The sequence below is a fragment of the Mustela lutreola genome, chromosome 8, assembly GCF_030435805.1.
Source record: "Mustela lutreola isolate mMusLut2 chromosome 8, mMusLut2.pri, whole genome shotgun sequence".
NCBI lineage: Eukaryota > Metazoa > Chordata > Mammalia > Carnivora > Mustelidae > Mustela > Mustela lutreola.
The window spans coordinates 108664411-108691903 of NC_081297.1; the positions used below are offsets into that span (position 1 = coordinate 108664411).

At 34.4% G+C, this 27493-nt stretch overlaps 1 protein-coding gene across 1 annotated transcript in view; it reads left to right on the forward strand.

Moving 5' to 3' along the window:
- The window catches only part of GLIPR1L1 (GLIPR1 like 1), a 32806-nt gene extending 14028 nt beyond the window's left edge, over positions 1–18778 (forward strand). The window contains exons 2-6 of the mRNA XM_059183633.1: positions 2041–2286; positions 5438–5538; positions 14267–14355; positions 18519–18545; positions 18634–18778. Of these exons, the coding sequence (XP_059039616.1) occupies positions 2041–2286; positions 5438–5538; positions 14267–14355; positions 18519–18545; positions 18634–18743 (573 nt within the window). The 3' untranslated portion in view covers positions 18744–18778. The remainder of the gene's footprint in view (positions 1–2040; positions 2287–5437; positions 5539–14266; positions 14356–18518; positions 18546–18633) is intronic.
- The last annotated feature ends 8715 nt before the right edge of the window (positions 18779–27493 follow it).

Here is a 27493-nt window from a genome sequence, read left to right on the forward strand (position 1 = left end):
AGATCTCAATGGAATTATGCTGAGTGAAAAAAAGCCAATCTCAAAATGGTCAGGTCATATCGTGACTGTTTATACAACATTCTTGAAATGACAAAATTATAGAGATGATGAACACATTAGTGATTGCCAGTAATTAGGGATAAGATGGGGGAGTGAGTATGACTTTAAAACATTAGTAAGAAGGATCATCGTGGTGATAGAACAGTTTATTCTGTATCTTGACTGTGATACTTCACAGTGATTACTTCAATTTACACATGTGATAAAACTGCATAAAACTACACACACACACACACACATGAATGCATGTAAAACTACCGAAATGCTAAGGTCTGTTGATTGTACCAATGTGAATTTCTTCATTTTTTAAAAGATTTTATTTATTTATTTGACAAAGAGAGAGAGACCACAAGTAGGCAGAGAGGCAGATGGGGGTTGGAGGGTGGGGAAGCAGGCCCCCTGCTGAGCAGAGAGCCCAATGCAGGGCTTGATCCCAGGACCCTGTGATCATGACCTGAGCCAAAGGCAAAGGCTTAACCCAATGAGCCGCCCAGGCGCCCTAGTTTCTTCACTTTGATATCGTTTTATAGTTACTTAGAACACTATCAGTGGAAAAACCAGACAAAGTTTGCACAGGACCTCTGTGTACTATTTTTGTAAACTCTTGTGTATCTAAAATTAATTTGGAAAAAAAAAGTATTTAAAAATTCATCTTGTGAGAGGCTGGCCCTGATCCTAGAGTTGTAAGTTTAAGCACCACATTGGGCATAGAGCTTACTTAAATTTGAAAAATTATCTTGCCAATAATACCTACATTAAGACATTGCCACTCTTGTAAAAAACTGATTCTGGACTCTATTCTGTTTCACTGGGATATTTGTCTATCCATATATTGTGCCAATACCACAATGTCTTTATGTAGATTTGTGATGTCTTGATATCTGGTACAGTAAGTCCTCTAGCCTTGCTTTACTTTTAATAGATTGTCTTAGGTATTGATGATTCTTTGAACTTCCATATAAATTTTGAAATCAACTTCCACCCCCCAAAAAAGCTACTTAGATATTTTTTTAGAACTGAATTAAATTATCAATATCCAATCCTTTACCTATATTAAATCTTCTAGTTCATAAATATTTTACATCTAGCCATTTAAGTCTTTACAAATCAATCTTAGTGATATTTTGTACCTTTTTAGGGTAGAGATTTTTTATATAATTTATTGGACTTATCCTTATATATTTGTTAACTTTGAAATTATTTGTTTCTGAAATATATATGGAAACACAATTTTGTATATTTTTCTGATATCTGGAAACTGATAATTTCGCTTTTTTCCTGTAGTTTTATTTGTGTGTTCGTTTGAATTTTCTACATACCTAGTCTTGTTATCTATGAATAATGCTAGATTCGTCATTTTGCATTTTATGTCTTTTTCTTATGTATTTATAGCTCACATATTTTATTACACCACCTAACTTCTGTATTATTTTAAATAGAAATAATGAGACATCCTGTTTCCCAATCTTGGGGGAAAGCTTTCAATATTTCATCATTATATTGGTGCCTGTTAATAGCATTTTTTATTTGTGTTCTGGTTTGGGTAGATATTCTCAATCAAATTAAGGAAATTCTATTCCTGTGTGCCAAGAGGCATTTTCCCTTTTTACTTACAAATGGGTACTTATCTTGCACTTATGGTATATTTGCATGACCTGAATTACTAGACTGTGAACCCTTGACTTAATTTAAATCACATTTGAATATATTTGTTGAGTGCCTCTAATGTGCTAGGTCATCTGCAAGGTATTGGAAATTCAGATAAACTGTCATAGAGTGGGTACTAAATGGTTCTGAAGTAGACTAAAAAAAATGACTAACTGTAAACATAATACCAAATATATATATATATATATATATATATATATATATATATATATCTTATTAAAACAAATTTAAACAAAATCGGATAGCAATCATTAGAATAGCTTTAATCCAAGCAAATATGCATAATTCAATTTAAACTGTTTTATCTTTCAGAGTTGGGATGATGGTTTAGCAAAGGTTGCTAAAGCATGGGCAAACAAGTGCAAATTTGAACACAACTCCTGTTTATCAATACCATATGGATGCTATTCAAATTATAAATTTGTTGGAGAAAATATCTGGTTCGGTGGATTACGCATATTTTCACCAAAATCTGCTATTACTGCTTGGTTTAATGAAACTGAGTTCTATGATTATGATAACCTATCATGTTCCAAAGTTTGTGGCCATTATACACAGGTAAATATTTAACATTTTGTTGATTAGTTCTTATTTATGCACCTTTTAACAAAAGACAAATTTTTAAGCATTTTCTTTCGAGCTTCCTTTAAGTATCTAAAAAAGCACTTTCATTTGGAAGATAATTATACTGGGAATAGATTTCTATATACTAGAATTTTGGTTTGTTTGTTTGTCTTGTTTTTCTGGACTTTAAAAATCTTACTCCACAGTCATGTCACAGTGGAGTAAGATTTTTAAAGTCTCATCTCATCTGCATTGTTTCCAACAAGAAACCTACTATAATCTTTTCTTTATTCCTTTGTACTTTATGTGTCTTTGCTCTTTTACAATTCTTCCTTTATTACAAGTCGTGAGCAATTTTATAATAATGCACTGAAGTTTTCTTCATGTTTTCTCTGTTGAAGTTTACTGAGCTTCTTGGGACTGTGGGTCTACAGTTTAAATCAAATGTTGAGAAACGTTTGCCATTATTTCTTCAAATATTTCTGTCATTCTCACTTGCTACCCTCTTCCCAGAGTTGTTACTCATGCAGAAAGCCACTTGAAGTTTTCCATAGTTGACTGATGTTCTCTTCTCTCTTTTCCTGATTTTTTTCTTCTGTGACTAAATTCACATTCATTTAAAATAAATGCTTTATTTTTAAGTTCATTAATTAATAAATAATTGTACCCTGTATATCTAATCTTTCATCTAGGATTTTAATCATATAGAATACAGTTATAATCATTATTTTGATTTTTTCCTTCCCAATTCTAGCATCTAGGTTAGTTGTGGGTTAGTTTCAATGGACTGATTTTCCCTCTTCATTATGGTCCATATTTTCTTGCTTCTTATCATGCTGCTGGGTAAATTTAATATATTCCCAAATTTATAAATTTTGCTTTGTTGAATGCAGGATTTATTTATATATCTCTAAATATTCTTGAACTGTCTTCTGGGATACAGTTATATTACCTAAATTTTTTTTAATTTTTTTTTTGGTTCTTATAAAGCAAGACTCCTGTGCATACTCTACCAATGCCCCAGAAATTGGTATTTTCCAGTGTGGCTAGTAGGAACAGCCTCGAATCCTGGGCCTGTTTAAGTCTTCACATCCTTCCTCTAGTTTTTATAGGTGGTTCTTTCCCAGGCGTCGGGTAATTTCTTCACATACATTCTGATTAATGCTCTGCTGAATTGATGATGATGACTTTCTGTAGATCTCTACAGTTGTATCATGGTGAAATTTTCACCTCCCCACTACTGTATTCTCTAAACTCCTGCCTCCTTGGTCTCCCCAAACTCTCAGCTATGCCTCTCAATTGTGAGAATCCATCAAGCATCTGCTGGTTTTCCCAGATGCTTCCTCCCATCCCACCCCCGCCCCGCCCAGCCATGGCATGAAAACTTTCTCAAAGCAATAATCTGGGACAATTGTACAGCTGGATCCTCTCCCCTGAACTCACAAAAGGCATTATCCTTTTCAAGATACCAGTGTTCAGTAACTTTATTTCACATTATTTTCCCAATTATTCTCATTATTTTGGTGGGAATTTTTGCTGAGAAGTCAAAGTTGTTTTTAAGCTAAACCAGTCTTAAAAATGTCACTGAACTCTTGGAAGCTCAATTTAAGCAATAAAAAAGGACTTTCTTCTCCAAACTTACTCATCTGTATAAGACGTATTAGTATATCGTGACTTAAAGCAAGTCCTTTTTATCAGAGGAGCTCTGACCAAAGAGATTAGCAACTTCCATGCTCCCCTTCTATTCATTCCTTGCCCAACAACAGGACACTATAAATCTGGAAACCCTTCTCAGGACAGATGTCTGCAAAGAATATGGTTTGGCTACTGCTAGGAAAATCAAAAGAATGGAATCCAAATGTTAGGTGTACTGATAACAAGCAGAATGTAATACCCCTAATATGCCATCAAGACTAATTCAAGAGCCTTTATATAATCCTTCGTCTCTCTTTTGCTTCAAGTCAAAAGGAACTTGTTTCCAAATACTCCTTCTCTGCTATCATTGCAACATCAAAATTGTAAGCTCACTTCACACTGACTAATTTACACATATGCTTAAATAATTAGAAATGCGTTCCTTCTTTCTACTTGTTCAGCAACTACATCTTGCTTTATGTTCTAAACAAAATGAGTTAAAAATTTCCTGCATTTACTGTTTGCTGACATTCATATTGAAGTTACAATCAGTGTTCATGTTGTCACATCTAGTCCCTTTAATGAAAGTAATACATTATAAAATAGAATAATAGAATAATAACTTTGTTATATTAAGCAAATAGAATTTCATGGAGTAGCCATATACTCATGAACCAAATTTTAAAACAAGATTTCTTGGAAAATATATATACTTGCGGTTGTATGGCATATTAACTTTTTGAAACATCCTAAAGGAAAAGGATCTTTTAAGAATCAAGCACAACTGATGTCAATCTCTTAAGCTACACACATGGTTAGAAGCAAAACTCATCTCTTCTCTCTTACTCTTCTCTCATCTGTTACCATTATTAAAGAAACAGTAGCCTTCTTCACTCTTTTCTCTCTCTCCCCTGTCTAGTTTTCCATAGGAGTCATCTTCCTTTTGATAACTTTGCTATTCTTTCCAACTAGACAAAAATAAAGATACGCCATCTCTGTGACAAGTATGTTTTGCAGAAGACTCATTACATTCTTAATCTCTATCCTTATCTGTCTCTTGTTTACTTAACAAAGGTAAGAATATGGTTAAGACCACAAAATTTAAAACATGATCATAAATGAAGTAAAATTTTTCTGAGAAAAAGAAGTTTTTATTATTTTCATTTATAGTCTGACTTTAATATCATTTATATAATATGCCCATGGAGGAAATTAAAATACATTTCATAAGTCATCTAGAAAAAAACATAATTTTGTTTTTATGTTATATCCTCCTTTCAATTTATGCAAATTAACAGTGAGGAAAACCTACTTAAATAGACCTCAGGAAAATAGCCTTAACAAAATAATTGTTTTAAAATTAATATTAAAAATTAAGAAAATAAATAGAGAGTAAATAGTTATGTGCATTCATTTTTGGTAGCATGACAAAGACTATACCTGCTCCCATAATGCATTGTTTGTATAAAGTTGTTTGGCATATTTTATTTTAAAATTCTTTCCTTTGTAGGTAGTTTGGGCCGATTCATATAAAGTTGGTTGTGCGGTAACAGTATGTCCTGGATTTGAGGGATATGAAACTGTAATGTTCATATGCAACTATGCACCTGCGTAAGTTATTTTGCTATTAAAAATATTTTAACTTAAAATACATGTTAAGAATTGTTCCCAAAATAGATTAGAACCTTACACTAAAGTGACAAGTATTTTTTTTAAGATTTTATTTATTTATTTGTCAGAGAGAGTGAGAACAGGCAGAGGCAGAGGGAGAAACAGGCTCTCTGCTGAGCAAGGAGCGCGATGTGGGACTCGATTCAAGGATGTTGGGATCTTGACCTGAGCCGAAGGCAGCTGCTTAACCAACTGAGCCACCCAGGCATCCTGGGGACAAGTATATTTTTAATAAATTTGAAGTCTCTCTCTGTAGCGCAACTAAAAAAATACATTAAAATAGAAGGTGGTGAGAGAACATTACCTTATATAAAAAATTATTCCTATTATGAAATACTTAAATTTGAGAATGAAAATTATGGAAAATGTTTAACTTAAAATAAGAGAATATAAAATACATTGCCCCAGTAATATCTAAATACTTGGAACACAGAAGAGGTTGGCAGATGCTTCTCTAATATGACATAATTGAGATGAGTAAATGATTGAGAATGACAGTGAAATGCACATTCTTCTAAGAAAAGAATATCATAATTTTTAATAATTGCATATCTAAATGGAAATACAACATGAGCCTAATGGGAGTCCCCAAAAATGAAAATCTGGAACTCTAAGCCCAATAGATCTATACAAGGAAGAAAATAAAAATCAGTTAATAGTCCAACTCTTTTAAGAACCGAAAATTTTTTTTTAAGTACAAAAGTTAAAAACACAGGAAAAGAATAAAATATACATAATTTGCAAAAAGGATCTGAGATATGCCGAAATGGCTATGGAGAAGTACAAATGTGTATATCTCTGTGTTTTCTTTGGTTGCCTCTCAATCAGTAACAAAAACAAAAATGACAAATGCATACTTTAAAATGTCAGGCAAAGTTCAGTTTTTATAAATACCATAGAAATTGCAGAACTACTGAATACTTACTTATTACCATCCAAAATAGAATATATAAGGAAAAAGAATCCTAAAAAGATAAAAAGACACTGTTATCTGTGAGATAATTTAGGCAGAATTGATTTCCTGGAAGAGGCAGGCCAGAAAAATATTTTAAGAAATATGGCCCAAAACTTTCCAAGCTTAAGGAAAATTATAAACTCACAGAACAAGAAGGCTAACAAATCCCAAGACACAAGAAACATCAAGAAAACTGCACCAACTCACCTTATAATAAAATATTTCAGGGGACACCCGGGTGGCTCAGTTGGTTAAGCAACTGCCTTTGGCTCAGGTCATGATCCTGGAGTCCTGGGATTGAGTTCTGCATCAGACTGCCTGCTCAGCGGGGGACTCTGCTTCTCCCTCTGACCCTTGCCCCTCTCATGCTATCTCTCTCAAATAAATAAAATCTTTTAAAAATTTTTTTCAAAAAAAGTAATAATGAGAAAATCTTAAAAGCTGCTGGAGAACTAAGACACATTACATACAGAGGGACAAAGATAAGGATGACAGCAGATTTCTCAGTGGAAGTAATGTCAGAGAGAAAACAGCAATATCTTTAAATACTGAAAGAAAAAATAAACTGTCCACTGAGAATTCTATGTTTTGAAAATATATTTTAAAATTAAAAGAATAGATTTTTTCAAACCATTGGAAATATTAACTACATGAGGAATATATAGGATGTTTTTCTTATTATTTAATTCTCTTCCAAGGATAATTGTTTAATCAAAGATAATAGCAATGCATTGTGAGAGTCACAACTACATAAAATTAAAATATGTGATAACTATAGGATAAAGGCCAAAAGAGAAAAATCTAAGTATATTAAGGTTCTTTTACTCTGTTAAGTGCAGTAATTTAAGTTGACTGTGATAAGTAAAAGATGCATACTATAGGCTCCAACTACTTAAATAATAAAATTAGTTATAGCAAAGGCATCAACAAAGCAGGTAAAATTAGATTTAAAAAAATATTCACTTAATCTAAAGAAAGGCAGAAAAAAGAAAAAAGGGAATGGACAAGAACCGAGGAGATGACTAAAATAAATAAGATGATAACCTCAAACCTAACTATATCAATAATCACATGAGGGGTGCCTGCTGACTTTTCCAGACACTTTCAGCTCAGATCATGATATCACATTCATGAGATCAAGACCCATGTTGGACTCCACATTCAGCATGGAGTCTGCTTGAGATTCTCTCTCTCCCTCTCCCTTTGCTCCTCCGGCCCCACACATGTTCACTATCTCTCTCTCTCTCTCTTTCAAAATAAATAAATAAAATATTTTTTAAAAATAATCACATCAAATTTAAATGATACAAACATCAATAGAAAAGGCACAGATTCCAAGATTAGATAAGAAATCAAGTACCAATTACATGCTGTCTACAAAAGCACACTTTATTTTTTTGTGTGATTTTATTTTTAAGTAATCTTCATACCCAATGTGGGGCTCAAACTCACAACCCTGAGATCAAGAGTCACAAACTCCACTGACTGAGCCAGCTACATGCCACTACACAAACACAGTTTAAATATAAAGACAGAAGTAATGAAAAATCAACCCAAGAAAAAATATGTAAAGAACATAAGTACATGGAGGTTAAATAACATGCTATTAAACAATGAATTGGTCAACCAAGAAATAAAAGAAGAAATATAAAAAATACATGAAGACAAATGGAAAATGAAAACACAATAGTCCCAAATCTTTGGGATACAGCAAAAGCTATTCTAAGAAGGAAGTTTATAGCAAGACAAGCCTACTTTGAGAAGCAAGAAAAATCTCAAATAAACAACTTAACCTAACACCTAACAAATTAACCTAACACCTAAAAAAGCTCAAAAAGGAAAACACAACTCAAAACCAGCAAAAGAAAGGAAATAATAAAGATTAGAGCAGAAATTAATGAGATAGAAACTAAAAACCAAACCAAAACAAAAAGAACCAATAGAACAAATCAATGAAACCAGAAGCTTGTTCTTTGAAAAGATAAACAAAGTTGATAGACCTTTAACCAGACTCACAAAAAAAAAAGAAAGAAAGAAAGGAAGACTCAAATAAATAAAATCATAAATGAAAGAGGAGAAATAACTGATACCACCAAAATACAAAGGATTATAAGACAATATTATGAGAATCATATGCCAACAAATTAGACAACCTAGAAGAAATGGATAAATTCCTAGAAACACATAACCCACCAAAACTGAAGCAGAAAAAAATAGAAAATTTTAACAGACTGATTGCCAGTCATGAAATTCAACCAATAATCAAAAACTCCCAACCAACAAAAGTTCAGAACCAGATAGCTTCACAGGCAAATTCTACCAAACATTCAAAGAAGAGTTAATACCTAGTCTTCTCAAACTATTCCCCCCAAAAAGAAGGAAAACTTCCAAATGCATTCTATGAGACTATTACCTTGATATCAAAACCAAATAACAAAACCAAAAAAAAAAGAGAACCATGAACCAATAACTCTGATGAACATAGATTAAAAAATTCTCAACAAAATATTAGGAAACGGAATCTAACAATACATTTAAAAAATCATTCATCACAATCAAGTGGGATTTATTCCTGAGATACAAAGGTGATTTGGTATTCACAGATCAATATACTTGTGTCACATGAGTAAGAGAAAAGATTAAAAAAAAGGTTGTATCAATAGATGCAGAAAAAGTACTTGACAAAGTACAACATCTATTCATAATTTTAAAAAAAGACCCCTCAACAAAGTTGGTTCAGAGGGAACATACCTCAACATAATAAAGGCCATATATGAAAAACTCACAGCAAACATCATACTCGATGGTAAAAAGAAAACTGTGAGTTTTTCTCCTAAAATCAGGAATAAGACAAGGATATCCCCTCTCAGCACTTTATTCAACATAATACTGGAAGTCCTAGACACAGCAATCAGATAAGAAAAAGAAATAAAAGGCTTTCAAATAGGTGAGGAAAAAGTAAAACTTTCACTATTTTCAGATATGACACAATACATAGAAAACCCTAAACTCCACCAAAAAACTACTAGAACTGATAAATGAATTCAGTAAGGTTGCAGGATACCAAACCAATGTACAAAAATCTGTTGCATTTCTATACACTAATAATGAAGTAGCAGAAAAAGGAATCAACATTGACAAAAATCTTATTTACAGAAACACCAAAAATAATAAGGGGAACCTAGGTGGCTCAGTTGGTTAAACATCTAACTCTTGATCTCAGCTCTGGACTTATTCTCAGGTATGTTCAACACCATGTTGAGCTTAAAAATAATACAATAATAATGAAAGCATCCAGGAACTTAACCAAGGAGATGAAAGACTATAAAACATTGATTAAAGAAACAGAGGACACAAAGAAATGGAAAGACATTCCATTTCATGGATTGGAAGAACAAATATTGTTAAAATGATTATGCTACCCAAATCAATCTACAGATCTGATGTAGTCATTATCCAATACCAACAGCATTTTTTACAGAGCTAGAACAAATAACCCTAAAGTTTGTACAGAATTACAGAAGACCTCAAGTGGCCAAAGTAATCTTGAAAAAGAAGACCAAAACTGGAAGTATCACAATCCCAGATTTTAAGATCTACTACAAAGCTATAGTAATAAAAACAGTATGGTACTGGCATAAAAAGACAAAGAAGAGGGAGCCCAAAAGTAAACCCAAAATTATATAGTTAATCTTTGACAACAAAGCAAGAATATGCAATGGGAAAAGTGTCTTCAATAAATGGTGTTGGAAAAACTGGACAGCTACATGTAGATGAATGAAACTGGACCACTTTCTTACACCATACACAAAAATAAACTCAAAATGGATTAGGTACATAAACATGAGACCCAAAAACAAAAATTGTAGAAGGGAGCACAGGTAATAATTTTTCTGACCTCGGCCATAGCAACATTTTTCTAGATATGTCTCCTAAGGCAAGAGAAACAAAAGTAAAAAACTATTGGGGGACTGTATTAAAATAAACAGCTTCAGCACAGTCAAGGAAACAATAAAACTAAAAGACAACCTAATGAATGAGAGAAGGTATTTGCAAATGATGTATCTAATAAAGGGTTAATATCCAAAATGTATAAAGAACTTACACAATGCAACACACACACAAAACCAAAAATGGGTCAAAGAAAAAAAAATGGGTCAAAGATAGGAACAGGCATTTCTCCAAAGAAGACAGACATGTGGCCAACAGACCCATGAAAAGATGCTTAACATCACTTATAACCAGGAAAATGAAAATCAAAACCATAATGAGATATCACCTCACACTTGTCAGAATGGCTAAAATCAAAAACTCATGAAACATGGGGCACCTGGGTGGCTCAGCATGTTAAAGCCTCTGCCTTTGGCTCAGGTCATGATCCCAGGATCCTAGGATCGAGCCCCACATCGGGCTCTCTGCTCAGCAGGGAGCCTGCTTCCTCCTCTCTCTCTGCCTGCCTCTCTGCCTACTTGTGATCTCTGTCCATCAAATAAATAAATAAAAATCTTAAAAAGTACTCATGAAACAAATAGTGTTGCTTAGGATGTGGAGAAAAAAAGAACCCTCATATGCTACTGGAGGGAATATAAACTTGTATAGTCACTGTGGAAAACAGCATGGAGGTTCCTCAAAAAATTAAAAATGGAATTACCATATGATCCAATTATTCCAATACTGACTCTTGATTTTGTCTCATGTCATGATCTCAGGGTTGTGAGAGAGACCTGCATCACGTTCCACACTGAGCATGAAATCTGCTTAAGGTTCTCTCACCCTCTCTCTCTGCCCTTCCTCCAATACTCATACATGCAGTCTCATGTGTGTTCTCTCTTTTCTCTTACAAAAAAAAAAAAAAAAAGACAATAGGGTTAATCAATCAAGAGGCAATCTGGTGAAATGGAAAAATTCCTCCAAGGACACAAATTGCAAAGGATAAGTGAAATAAGAAAAACCATAGAGCTGTGAATATATGTATAAAAATCCTAAACAAAATTTAGCATTTGAATCCATCAATATGGTAAAAGGCTAAGAGACCTTTTTAAATGGAATTTATTCCAGGAATATAGCGGTGGCTTAACATTCTAAATACATCAATCAATGTAATTTACTGCATTAATCAACACAAAAATAAAGATCACATGATCATCTCAATAGATTGAGAAAAAGCTAAACATTCATTCCTGATATAAGGTCTTAGAAAACTGGGAATAGAAGGTAACTTCTTAAACCTAATAAAGGACAGCTGTGAAAAATCTATATGTAATATTACACCAATAATAATAAAAAATTTCTCTGAAGTACCAGGAAGTAAATATATTAAGCTTTGCATGCCATATATATTGTTACCTTCATCTTTGCTTTCATTTTGTTTTAAATAACCCAATAAAAATATTAAAAAAATTAATTTGCTTTCAGACTGCACAGAAGCAGGCCAGACTTGGCCTATGGGTCATAATTTGCTGACTTCTAGTTTGTAAGTCTATATTAAAAAAAAAAAAAACTGAAAATTTTTCCAAAACTAGTAAGTGAACTTAGTAATTTCAGGATACAAGATCAATATATAAAACTCAGTTACATGTCTGTACACTAGCAATAAATAATCATAAATCAAAAAAACAATACCATTTATAACAGCATCAAAAAAATAAAAATTATCTAGGAATAAACCTGGCAAAAAACATGAAAGACTTCTACACTGAAAACTATACAATATTCATGACAGAAATTAACAAAGATACAAATAATTGGAGATATTATATGCTGTTAATGAATTAAGACTCAATATTGTCAAGACATAATTTTTATGAATTGATCTATAGACTCAATATAATTCAATAAAAATTCCAGATTTTTATGGAAGAAATTGACAAACTGATCACAAATTTCATATGGAAGTGAAAAGGACTTTTAAACCCAAATCAACTCTGAAAAAAATTTTTTTGAAGGGCTAACACTATTTTTTTTTAATTTTTAATTTTTTATTTTTTGAGAGAAGAGAGAAGAAGCATAGGGAGAGGAAGAAGCAGACTCCCTACTGAGCAGGGAGCCCAACGCCAGGCTCCATCCCAATACCCTGAGATCATGACATGAGCTGAAGACAGATGCTTAACTAACTGACCCACCCAGATGCCGTAGAAAGGCTAACACTATTGTTTTCAAGAATTACTAATGCTAGAGTAATCACAACAACTGATATACAGTTAAACAAATAGATCAGTGGAACAGAATGTGGAGTCCAGAAATAAACCTATACATGGTGGTCAACTAATTTTTCCCAAAATGCGCAAAGGCAATGTAGTGGGAAAACATTTTTTTAATAAATGGTACTGGTACTGTTTGTCATTCATATATAAGAAACAAAAGCAAACTCAGGTCTATACAACATACAACCTATAATAATTAACTCAAAATGGATCATAAACCTAAATGTAAAACCCAAAATTGTAAAACTATTAGAAGAAAACACAGATGAAATCTTTGTGACCTTAAAATAGCCAGATTTTTTTAGCTATCACATCAAAACCATGACCCATAAAAGAAATAATTTGGATTTCATTAAAATTTAAAATTAATGCTATTCAAAGACACTGGTAAGAGAATAAGAAAACAACCTACTGTAGACTAGAAGAAAGTCTTTGTAAAGCTTATCTAAAAAATGGCTTATATCAAGAATATAGGATGAACCCTGACAATTCAATATTAGAAAAACTTAAAACTCAGTTTTTTTTTAATGGACAAAAGATTAACAAAGAAGACATGCAGATGGCAAATAAGCACATGAAAAAATGCTAAACATCATTAATCATTAGGAAAACACAAATTAAAACCACAATGAATGTCATTACACAATTAGAATGGTTAAAGACTGGCCAATCCAAGTCCTGACAAGGAAGTGAAGCAACCAGAATTTTCAACACTCTGGTAGAAATATAAAGTGTTACAGTAACTTTGTATAACCTGTGTGGAAGTTACTTAAGAAGTAAAATATGCATCTACCATATGATCTATTCATTCCTTTTATCCAAGGAAATGTAGGTCCATGTTAGGTCCATGTAAAGACTTATATATGAAAATTCAAAATGTGCATAGTAACTGTATTTGGAATAAACCAAATGTCCATCTACAAATGGATAAATTGCCACATATTTTTAATGGAATACTACTGGTGTTATTAATGTTTTTCTTTGTGTACTCTGGGTAATTAACACTTTTTAAAGCCTTCCACAGATACAGAGATGGGGAGGAAAGCAGTTTGTTAAAATGTAGCCACTTATTTTCTTGAAAAGCAGGCATAATAGCTACCAAGTCTTATTGATACATCACCAAGAGAACTAGATAAGAACTATGGTACTGAACATAAAGCATATGTTTCTCCTTGCAATTTAAATTTTTATTGTATTTACAAAATCAAGTGATAATCAGTGTTTACAATAAGAATTTTGTAACTGTCAACATGCATAATTACACGGGGTTCACATCTAATTTGTATTTTACAGAATATTCAAGTATATAACTGCCACATGGATTAGGGACATCCTGTAAACAGTTTTAATTGTTTCCTTTTACCAAAAAAAAGGAGCCTAAAATTGGGACCAAAGTTATTTTTCCTTTCAAACATTCATGAGTGAGTGACCAAAACAACTTGCATAAATTCATGCACAACATTAGAGAAATTAATATCCATTTGGCTAATCAATTATTCTCTTTTTACAGAGGAAATTATCAAAATCAACCTCCTTACACTAAAGGAATATCCTGCTCTTTGTGTGCAGAAGAAGAAACTTGTATAAAGAACCTCTGCGGTAAGCAAAAAGGAAAAAAATAATCATAACATTCTATTTGGAGACCAGTTTCCATAAATTAATTGTATTTTAAAGTTTGGATCCTCAAGTATATAAGGAATTACTGACTATATTCCTCTTTGCTGCTATATGGTGATAGAAATCATTGGTCATAAATTACCATATTTAAACTCAGATGATCCCTCCCTACTTCACTGATTATTTTTCCTCTCAAGCTTAAGGACACACAGGAGTAAGGTATAACTGTGATCCAGTTTGCTACGATACTAAAAATATCTGTTCATCGAAATGTTTCTTATTTGTAATTGCTCTCAATCACTTCCGTTTATTAGTTATTATCAAAATAGTGACTCACGTAGAAATAATACATTAATCAATGTGCAAATTAATTGTGATTTAAAGCTAATATGTTTCTCCTCCATTTTCAATCTTTTGGTTCTCAGAACAAAGATTTTTTTTTAAAGATAAGTGCATAAATTCTTGATTGAAAAAATTTTCAGTGAAACAGCAAAGAGAGGAGATCATCTGAAAACTAAAAAAAAAAAAGAAGAAGAAGAAGAAGATGATGATGATGATTTGGTGCCATGAGAGAAAATAGACACAAAAATAATGCATATTAAATGATTTCATTTATATAAAGTTCAAATATTGGGCAAAACTAATCTACATTTGGAGTCAGGATAGTGGTTATCTTTAGCGACCAAAAAGGAGTTAATTAAATAGAATAGGTTACAAGAAGGTCTTTCTATAACTATGCTATGTTTACCTACATGTGTTCACTTTGTAATAATTTCCATTTATGAGGCATGTATACTTTCATATTGATATTTACTTCAGTTAAACAATGAATTAGAAGTATTAGAATAATTTTAAATTTCATTCAAAGCAGTTTAAGAAATAAATTCATTGTATATCTCCTATTTGCAAACTAATGTTTTTTAGTTAAAGGGACATAAAGATAACAATGATACACTTTTTTTTTTTTTTTACCTTCCCCTTCCTGCCCAGTATCCAAGCCACTGTCATTTCTTGCCTGAGTTAGTAATCTCCCACTTCTCTTCCTTCTCCAAACGGTTTCTACAGAAAGAAAATCCAGGTCAAATTGTTTTCTTAAAATTCCTCAGTTGCTTCTTACTCCAGTTAAAGAAAAATATGATTCTATTCCAAGGCCAGTAAGTCCAGTTATGATCACTCTGGCTCTTGCTTTTCTCCTCTACTACTTTTGTTGCTGTTGTTGGTATCCTCCCTTTGACACACTAAGTTCCATGATTACCAGCTTCAAACACTCCAAACTCTTTCTGCAATCTCCAGCATCTTGATCACCTGGTCTGTTTCTAGTATCAAGATTGTTTGGTTTTCTCTTCGTTTTGGTAACATGCTCTGTTTCTTGGTGTGGAGAATTATCTTTAAAGATGGCGACTAATGATTCCTCCCTTCCTTTACATATATGCCACTCCTCCCAAGAAAGTGGAGAATATTTCTCCTCCTCCTCCTCCTGAAAGAGGTCCTAATATTATTGCCAGTTCTGGCCCTACCCTTTAGAAGATACTTGCAGCTTCTGCTTTTGCTCTGTTGGAATCCTCCCAGAATTTCAGTTCCACACTTTCCTACTGGAGAGGTCTCACGGAGAAAGGCCTTGGAACAGGAGAGGTCAATTTTCTATTTCAACCCCCATCTGAGCTCTAGCTAAATGCAATTATGTCATTGAGTCCTGAAGACACTACATAGAGCAGAGTAATTGTCTTGTAGAGCCAGCCAATCCAGATAATTGTAATAAATAATAATAAATCTTTATTGTTTTAAGCCATTGTTCTGGAAGTTTGTGTCACAGCAGTATACTGCAAAAACACTTGGTATATGCCTAATAAGTGCCTATTAAGCAACTAACAATATGTGTAAAACAAAATGTAGGGAGTTCTACCTTTTCCTCTGCTGAACAGAGTCAAGGTTGTTCACCTTAATCCAAACACAGATTAGTCAACCCTGGGTTAGAATTCATGCAAGGCTTGGTCTACCTCTGTCTCTGTTCCAAGGGCATATATTTCCAGAGCTTTCCACTGAGAGACTGATGTGTTCACTGTTGCCTTTCCCTAAGAGGTTCTGAATTCTAATCTGCCTTACTTTAGCATTCTGAGATTACTGAAAAATCTGCTTTGCTTTCCAGAGGCTTTCAGCCTAGGATTTTAGTCCTGTTGCTCATAGCTTCAAAATTAAACAATTTAAGGGCAAAATGACCATCTTGGACTCATTCTTCCACCTTTACCTTTCACCAGGATCTTTTTTTTTTTTTAAAGATTTTATTTATTTATTTGAGAAATGGAGATCACAAGCAGGCAGATAGAGAGGAAGGGAAGTAGGCTCCCCGCTAAGCAGAGAGCCTGATGCAGGGCTCGATCCCAGGACCCTGGGACCATGACCTGAGCCGAAGGCAGAGGCTTTAACCCACTGAGCCATCCAGGTGTCCCTTTCACCAGGATCTTGAACTCGATTCTCCAATATTCTCTATTTAGTCTTAGAAGCCCAGCAAAAGCTCCAATGGTTTCTGTTTATCCAAAATCAGCCTCTGCCCGGGCAAAGCCCAGATTTTCAGCCCTAGACCTGGGCCCAAGATGAAATGAAATGGCTCCTGGGGTGGGAATCAGCTTTCATAATGTCAGTCCATTGTCTGTGGATCTCCAGCGCTGAAATCTTGACCCTCTAGTTTTTGTCGCTTTAGGAAATCTCTGGGTTCTTAAACATCATTTTGTTGTACTTTATTTGGATATTCTACTTTTACTTGAGGACTTTTTCTGTCATGAGGTTCTTCATCCCAAGATTCAAGCAGTTATCGACAATGAATCTCCACGACAGCACCACACAAGCTGCAAAGGTTACAATAAGCTTTGCTACCCGGTAGGAGGTGTTATCCCAACTTGTTTCTCTTCTAATTGTTCAGAAATCACGCAGCTCTTCTTCAACCTTCGCTCTTGCAATTAACCACGAGATAAGTTTATTAGTTCTACAGAGGACCTTGAAATTTTGGTTGGAATTACATATAAATATATTTGTAAAGAATTAACACCTTGGGGATGCCTGGGTGGCTCAGTCAGTTAGGTATCTGCCTTCAGCTTAGGTCATGATCTCAGGGTCCTGGAATCAAGCCCCGCATCAGGTTTCCTGCTCAGTAGTAAGTCTGCATCTTCTTCTTCTCCCTGTTCCTGTTCTTTCTCATTATCTCTGTCTCTGTCTCTGTCTCTCTCCAGTAAATAAATAAGTACATAAATAAATCAATATTAATATCTTTGCTGTGGTACGGTTCCACTTATCTAAGTCCTATGACTGTTGATTTGTGCTTTTTCCTCTTTTTTGTACAAAGAATATATAGCCAATATATAAAAATATATTGGCTATATAAAAATATATTGGCTATATAAAAATATATTGGCTATATATATATATATATATATGACTCTCATCATATATATATATATATATATATATATATATATATCCAATACAAAAATATAAAGCCAATTTTTAGTTTTGTTGACTTCCTTTTTGAATGATGGGAGCAGATTAACAAGAGACTTTCTCCCCTTACTTTTCTGTAAGGAAACTTTATTTTTTCCTGATAACTATTATATCTAAAGCCTAGAATTATGTTCAATACAGAGTACAAACTCAAAAAGTGAATAAATGAATTAAATTAAATGAATTCTTAATAAACTATAGGATCTTGTTAAATAGAGGAAAAAATTTTAATGACAAAAAGACACAGAGTAAAATTTGGAGCAGGAGCCACACCAGAAACAAATGAGATATTTAATGGAGGGCTATGGGTACCAAAAAGTCAACATGAGGGAATTACATTCTTTTTCACAGAATTTAAATGGACATGGCAGAATTCTACAAGTAAAGTCAACTACTTTATTTAGTTTTGTCAATTTTAGTGGTTTTTTTCCCTTCAACATGAAAGCTTCTCTAGAAATATCTGTTGACATGACTTTCTGGCAGAGGGCATCATATAGATTTTTAAACACTGCAGAATTGGGGGGAGGAAACTTTCATTTTCTTAAGTTAAACTAAGTTTAAAGCCAAACTAAGTTTCCTAAGTTTATCTTATTTAAAAAACCAGAAAAGCAAGTGAATGCCCTTAATTCTATAATTTTTTTTGTCTACCTTAGGTAATAAAGAGCTTGATGAATCTGAAAGTACGTATCAAACTATTTCAATATTGATTCAATTACTTCCTCCCCTTGAAACTAAATGGAGCTTTCAACTGTTGTGTTTTATTGACAGACTATTCAGATTGGAATCCACAAGGGACAGCACCTCAACAGATATCATGTAACCCATTGTGCCTAGTTTCTGTTCTTCTTGAGACTATTTTAATGGTCATTTATATATAAGAAAAGTTCTCAAATGTGACAATAAATAGTTTATGGCTGAACATAAAACTCTCATCAGTTTAATTCTTTAAAACTTCTACACTCTTTTAACAAAAGATGTATTGAGTATAGAAGGGTAGCAGTAAAAAAAGAAAAAAAAATTTTTTTAATTGTTTTCTCTTTTTTAAAATTCTACATTGCATCAAGAGTCCCACTCTCTAGTTTTCTAGATTTTCATTTTAATTTTTTAATTTTTTTTAAAGATTTTATTTCTTTATTTGACAGAGAGAGATCACAAGTAGGCAGAGAGGCAGGCAGAGAGAGAGAGGAGGAAGTAGGCTCCCTGCTGAGCAGAGAGCCCGATGCGGGGACTCAATCCCAGGACCCTGAGATCATGACCTGAGCCTAAGGCAGCGGCTTAACCCACTGAGTCACCCAGGCACCCTAGATTGTCATTTTTTTTTTTAAAGATTTTATTTATATACTTGACAGAGAGAAATCACAAGTACATGGAGAGGCAGGCAGAGAGAGAGAAAGAGAGGGAAGCAGGCTCCCTGCTGAGCAGAGAGCCCGATGCGGGCCTCGATCCCAGGACCCTGAGATCATGACCTGAGCCAAAGGCAGCGGCTTAACCCACTGAGCCACCCAGGCGCCCCCTAGATTGTCATTTTAATTATAGGACACTTAAAGAACATTTCGGATATCAGGCATTTTCCTTATATTCCAGTAATTTCCTTTAAGAATACCATTAATATTATTCAGAAACAAAATGTTATTAAGGAAAGTTTCAGATAGCATGTAATGTCATAAAATAGTTGGAGAAATGGATGGGAAAAGATTAAATTGATTAGTTTAATTGATTTAATTAATTTAATTGATTAAAGGGAAATCAATTAAATTTTAAACCTCTGAAAAGTAAATGTATGTTCTTTTAGGAGATTTTATTTTAAAATGTGACCTTATAAAATAACAGGATACAGACAGTATAACTTTTAAAACCTACACAACTGTAGTAGAGTTAACACCACCTCTACAAACCAAAGAATCAGTCAATTCTGCCATTTCTTTTGTCTGAAGACAAAAAACAAAAACAAAAAACAAAAGAAACTATTCAATTAATTCAGTTTCAAAAATCAGTTATGTTGAATTGTTGACTTCTATGGGCTAAACTATCTAGATCTTTTTCTTCTCAACTAAAGCAATCACCAACCTCCTCAGATATAAATATTAAAAATCATTTTAAAATTTATTTTTAAACAGACAGTTTTTAGAAAGAGAGATAGAGAGAGCAAGGAGGAGAGGAGAAGAGAGAGAATGTTAAGCAGACTCCTTGCTCAGCATGGGGTCTAACATAGGACTTGATTTCATGACCCTGAAATAATGGTCTGAGAGGAAATTAAGAATTATATGCTAACTCACTAAGCCATCGAGGCACCCCCAAATGTATTTTTAACATGATTGAGAGTTATTTTGTTTATATTGCTAAATACCTAAGTATCTCCACCTATGTGGATGATTATTGCTATTCTTTAAAAAAAAAAAAAAAGGCCAAATGATTTTATATTTCAAATATGTTTCTATTAGTCAAGGTTCTCCAGAAAAACAGAACCAACAGAGAGAGACAGAGACAAAGAGAGGGGAAAGATTCAATAGAATTGTCTTATATGACCATAAGCTAACAAGTCTGAAATCTGTAAGGCAAGTTGGCAGGGTGGAAATTCAAGTAAGAGTTGCTGTTGCAGTTTTGTGTCTGAGGTCTTGGAAATCAGGCAGAATTTCTATCATGCAATCTGAAAGCAGAATTCTTTCTTCAGGAAATCTCTTTGCTCTAAATTCCCTCAACTGATTGGATGCAGCCCACCCTCACATGGAGGGTAATCTGTTTTACTTAAGTCAACTGATTGTAAAGTTAATCATATCTAAAAAATAACTTTACAACGATAGCTAGAGTAGTGCTTCACCAAATACTTGCCATCATAGTCTAGCCACACTGACACATAGAGTGTCACCACAGTCTAGCCATACTGATACACTTAAAATTAACTATCACACTGCTATTTGTCATCATCTTTATAGAATCATTATCTTTTCGGTAAACTACTGCTATTTGTTTAACTATTGCATTGTTAAAATTCAGATCCACAATTACTCCTTAACTTGCAGTTTGAAATAAGTGAAAGTTAAGCTGACACATATACATATATTTTGTGTTGTCTTCCTGGATATTTTGAATTAAATTTTTTCATGAATAATTAAAATATCCTCTGATTTTTAATATAATCATCTCCTTATCTTCTCCAGATACCTTATTCATCCAAAAGCATATTTCCTTAAATCAGATTAACTTAAGTTCTACAGAACACATAAAAAATTAATTTTTATAGATTATATTCTCTGGGGGAGGAGTCAAGATGGCAGAGAAGTAGCAGGCTGAGACTACTTCAGCTAGCAGGAGATCAGCTAGATAGCTTATCTAAAGATTGAAAACACCTACAAATCCAACGGCAGATCGAAGAGAAGAACAGCAATTCTAGAACAGAAAATCAACCACTTTCTGAAAGGTAGGACTGGCGGAGAAGTGAATCCAAAGCAACGGGAAGATAGACCCTGAGTGGAGGGGCCGGCTCCCTGCAAGCGGTGGAGCAACGGAGCACAAAATCAGGACTTTTAAAAGTCTGTTCCACTGAGGGACATTGCTCCAGAGGCTAAACCGGGTGAAGCCCACACGGGGTCAGCGTGGCCTCAGGTCCCGCAGGGTCACAGAAGGATCAGGGGTGTCTGAGTGTCACAGAGCTTACAGGTATTAGAACGGGGAAGCCAGCTACAGAGACAGAGACAAGGAGTGAGCTCCCAGCTAGGGGTTACCTTGAATGGGTCGCAGGCTCGGTGAGCTTGGAGCGCAGCCGGAGGCCACGGAAACAGGAGTAATTGGGCGCGGTTCTCTGAGGGCGCACTGAGGAGTGGGGCCCCGGGCTCTCAGCTCCTCCAGGCCGGAGACCAGGAGGCCGCCATTTGTATTCCCATCCTACGAAACTCTACAGAAAATGCTCAGGGAACAAAAGCTCCCAAAAGCAAACCCGAGTGGATTACTCAGCCCAGCCCCTGGTAAGGGCGGTGCAATTCACCTGGGGCAAAGACGCTTGAGAATCACTACAACAGGCTCCTCCCCCAGAAGATCAACAAGAAATCCATCCAGGACCAAGTTCACCTACCAAGGAGTGCAGTTTTAATACCAAGGAGAGCAGCAGAATTCCAGAGGAGGAGAAAGCAAAGCACAGAACTCATGGCTTTCTCCCCATGATTCTTTAGTCTTGCAGTTAATTTAATTTTTTTTCTTTTGCAATTTTTTTCTCCTCTTCTGCTAAATTTTTTTAACTTTTATGCTTTTCTTTTTTAACGTTTTTTAACTAGTTTATCTACTATATATATATTTTTCTTTTTTATACTTTTTCTTTGTTTTCTTTTTTTAATTGTTTCTTTTCTTTGCTTTTTTTTTTTTTTCTTTCCTTCTGAACCTCTTTTTATCCCCTTCCCCCCCTCATGATTTGGGATCTCTTCTGATTTGGTTAAAGCATATTTTCCGGGGGTTGTTGCCACCCTTTGAGTATTTTACTTGCTCCTTCATATACTCTTATCTGGACAAAATGACAAGGAGGAAAAATTCACCACAAAAAAAAAGAACAAGAGGCAGTACCAAAGGCTATGGAGCTAAGCAATACAGACATTGGTAATATGTCAGATCTAGAGTTCAGAATGACGATTCTCAAGGTTCTAGCCAGCCTCGAAAAAGGCATGGAAGATATTAGAGAAACTCTCTCAGGAGATATAAGAGCCCTTTCAGGAGAAATAAAAGAACTAAAATCTAACCAAGTTGAAATCAAGAAAGCTATTAATGAGGTGCAATCAAAAATGGAGGCTCTCACTGCTAGGATAAATGAGGCAGAAGAAAGAATTAGTGATATAGAAGACCAAATGACTGAGAATAAAGAAGCTGAGCAAAAGAGGGACAAACAGCTACTGGATCACGAAGAAAGAATTCGAGAGATAAGTGACACCATAAGATGAAACAACATTAGAATAACTGGGATTCCAGAAGAAGAAGAAAGAGAGAGGGGAGCAGAAGGTATACTGGAGAGAATTATTGGAAAGAATTTCCCCAATATGGCAAAGGGAACAAGCATCAAAATCCAGGAGGTGCAGAGAACCCCCCTCATAATCAATAATAGGTCCACACACTGTTACCTAATAGTAAAATTTACAAGACTTAGTGACAAAGAGAAAATCCTGAAAGCAGCCCGGGAAAAGAAGTCTGTAACATACAATGGTAAAAATATTAGATTGGCAGCAGACTTATCCACAGAGACCTGGTAGGCCAGAAAGAACTGGCATGATATATTCAGAGCACTAAACGAGAAGAACATGCAGCCAAGAATACTATATCCAGCTAGGCTATCATTGAAAATAGAAGGAGAGATTAAAAGCTTCCAGGACACACAAAAACTGAAAGAATTTGCAAACACCAAACCAGCTCTACAGGAAATATTGAAAGGGGTCCTCTAAGCAAAGAGAGAGCCTAAAAGTAGTAGATCAGAAAGGAACAGAGACAATATACAGTAACAGTCACCTTATAGGCAATACAATGGCACTAAATTCATATCTCTCAATAGTTACCCTGAATGTTAATGGGCTAAATGCTCCAATCAAAAGACACAGGGTATCATAATGGATAAAAAAACAAAACCCATCTATATGTTGCCTCCAAGAAACTCATTTTAAGCCTGAAGACACCTCCAGATTTAAAGTGAGGGGGTGGAAAAGAATTTACCATGCTAATGGACATCAGAAGAAAGCAGGAGTGGCAATCCTTATATCAGATCAATTAGATTTTAAGCCAAAGACTATAATAAGAGATGAGGAAGGACACTATATCATACTCAAAGGATCTGTCCAACAAGAAGATCTAACAATTTTAAATATCTATGCCCCCAACGTGGGAGCAGCCAACTATATAAACCAATTAATAACAAAATCAAAGAAACACATCAACAATAATACAATAATAGTAGAGGACTTTAATACTTCCCTCACTGAAATGGACAGATCATCCAAGCAAAAGATCAATAAGGAAATAAAGACCTTAAATGACACACTGGACCAGATGGACATCACAGATATATTCAGAACATTTCATCCCAAAGCAACAGAATACACATTCTTCTCTAGTGCACATGGAACATTCTCCAGAATAGATCCCATCCTGGGTCCTAAATCAGGTCTCAACCGGTATCAAAAGATTGGGATCATTCCCTGCATATTTTCAGACCACAATGCTCTGAAGCTAGAACTCAATCACAAGAGTAAATTTGGAAAGAACCCAAACACATGGAGACTAAACAGCATTCTTCTAAAGAATGAATGGGTCAACCAGGAAATTAAAGAATTGAAAAATTTCATGGAAACAAATGATAATGAAAACTCAATGGTTCAAAATCTGTGGGACACAACAAAGGCAGTCCTGAGAAGAAAATATATAGCAGTACAAGCCTTTCTCAAGAAACAAGAAAGGTCTCAGGTACACAACCTAACCCTACTCTTAAAGGAGCTGGAGAAAGAACAAGAAAGAAAGCCTAAACCCAGCAGGAGAAGAGAAATCATAAAGATCAGAGCAGAAATCAATGAAATAGAAACCAAAAAAAAAAAACAATAGAACAAATCAACGAAACTAGGAGCTGGTTCTTTGAAAGAATTAATAAGATAGATTATATTCTCTGATTTTGAAGAAATATTTCTCAGAATATTAAATTGGCACTGCTATGGAAACTTGCAAGTAGTGGTATTTCTTAGAAAAGGGGGTCTCTATTTGCAGAGTTCTCTACGCTGAAGTGTGAACAGAAGCTTGGTAGCTGGAGTGCCTCTGCCTTTCTGAGTGGGGCTTCCTCTCATTGCCAAGAAGAAAAATTCTGGGTCAAAGAGTTGTCTTTTCTATTCCTTATGATCATATCCATAGGCTTTTCAAAGGACATGTTGGGAGGGCTAACATCATTAGCCATTCTTTTACTCTGAGAAAATCTTGTTCTTAATAGTGACCTTAAGTAATTAACCCTCCTATTTCACTCAGTTTGCCATTACTATACAAACTGCTCTGGGTTTGGCCTTTTCAATTTCCTGAAGGCACTTAACTCGGAATCTAAACAGTGCATTCTTTTCGGGGGATCCTCTTCTCCTACTAGGGTATCTTTGAAATTCCCACAAATTTGACTAATCACTTGGCGGTAAACTCATCAGACTCATCAGTCGTAGCTGGGCCAGGTTTATCACATTCCTACCCCTTGGGAAGGATCATAAACAGATGGCTTTAAACAGCAGTCTCTATAGTTTTTTGATTATGTATCCTTATCAGTAAAATAGACAGATAGACCGATAGATAGACTGGTCAACAGTCCTGCTTTGCCTGGGACTGAGGAGTTTTCAAGGACACAAAAAAACAGACCAAACCCAGGGCATTCCCTAACAAGTCAGGGAGTTGGTGACTCTATACTGGTGGCTCGGTGGGCTGGGCCTCAGCCTTTGGCTTGGGTCCTGGTCTCAGGGTCCTGGTATTGAGCCCCGCATCGGGCTCTCTGCTCGCCGGGGAGCCTGCTTCCCTCTCTCTCTACCTGCCTCTCTGCCTACTTGTGATCTCTCTCTCTGTCAAATAAATAAAATCTTTTTTAAAAACGTATACATATATCATTTAATTACATGTATTATGTGTAGTTTTATAATAGAGCAATATACATTTTAAATACTCAAAAACTGAACCTGAAAGGGATCACATAATAATGAATTTAAAAATAGGTGCTAAAGAGAGGTTTGTGCCAGGACGATGATAAGAATCAACTGATACTCGGGATACCTGGGTGCTTCAGTCAGTTAAGCATCTGTCATAGGCTCAGGTCATGAGCCCAGGGTCCTGGGATTGAGTCCCTCATCAGGCTCCTTGCTTAGCCTATAGCCTGCTTCTCCCTCTGCCTGCCACTCCCCCTGCTTGTTCTCTCTTTTTTTCCTGTCTCTCTGACAAATAATTTTTTTAAAAAAAGAATCAACTGATACTGTTTGTTTGCACTTGTGTCTTTACAACTATAATTAACCTGTAATTTCCTTTCAGCAAGACATGTGATCATCTGCTAATGGTTGGCTTAGTTAAAACCAGGTAATATACTCTGTAATTAAATCTACGCAGGTTGATATACTGCACAAAAGAAATAAAAAAAATCCCCAAATCATCACTCCCTGTAGAACTCCCATTTTCCCTCAGGAAAGCTATATACCATTTGCCATTGCTCTCTGTCAAAAAATGCCAAGGACTCACCTGTACACACTGGATTTGCTCCTTATCAAAATAATTCAATAAATATGTATTAAAAATGCATAACATGTCTGACACCATACTATTGGTTAAAAATTTATTTTAGTTCTTGTCAATATAAGCAAAAATGAGGTACTGTTTATTAATAGTATTAATTTAATAATAGTAATACCTAACACTAAGTAAGGTTTACAACGTGCCAAGTACTAAGTGCTTCACATATAATAATTATATAGTCCTCTTAATCCTGTGAGGTAGATGCTATTACTTTCCATTTCTTGAACTACTAATAGGTTTAAACATATTTTTATAAACTTCATTCAGATTTACAGATATATTTTTTGAGCGTTAAGATGGTGTGAGGGAAGACTTTCCTTTGGTCAAGGAGTCCTAGGAGTCATTGCATATATACAACCACTCTAAATAAATACTGACCTCAAGAATACAAACATAATATAAATTTAGGAGTCAAAATTTCATATAAATATTCCCAGATTTATATTCAATTTTATGCTTTTGACTTTTAGATAGAGGTATACTATATTTTATTTCCTGAGGTCTAAACTCTTCCTGGAAGCTGGTTATATACAGTAAAATTTTATCTATATGTGAGAATGATAGGTGCAACATGAAATTTCCACAGTTTCTTGCCTTTTTTTTTTTAATCAATTGCCTACTTATCTCCTTTATTTTTCTAATTGTGTTGTTCATTTTCTTAGGAATTTTAAATGATTCTTAAATGTATCTTGATGGCACATCCATGATTTTAATCCTTTGATATTTATCTAGCTGATAAATATCAACTCAGTTGTTTTCTATTTACATTTTAATGAACTAACATCCATCTTTCCATTTGGGAATGTTCATCTTATTTGTGCATCATTTTGGTTTTTCTCTTATAATGGTTCTCATGCACCATTATTATAATTTGAATTTTTGGAATTATAGAACAGATCAATCAAGTGAAGACTGACATAAAAGTGAAAGAATAAGAGTAGAGTAAAAACAGCATGTCTCCTCAATGATATCTCTACGGACAACAAAATAATCTTTGGCCTATTGCATGATCATTCTTCTTAAGTGTACATAAAAAATGTATTTTTAAACTTGTTAGTTTTTATCAAAATCAGAGTGTGAATTAGAGTATTTTTCCCTAAAATTTCAATCACAATGTACAGAAACTGAAAACAATCCTAAAGACATCTGAGATAAGCAAGAGACTTAAAGTCTGTATTCTAAAATTACCCATACTTTTCAAGTGAAGACAATATCTCTGTAGACACAACAGAAAAGTAAATCAGTATTCAAAAAGAACATCTGCAGCAGAACTTTAGTAAAATAAATAATTTAGTGATAATTTATTTTTCACATTGCTTGTAAAGAAATAGATTATTCTGTCAATACACTTTAACAATTCCAATGC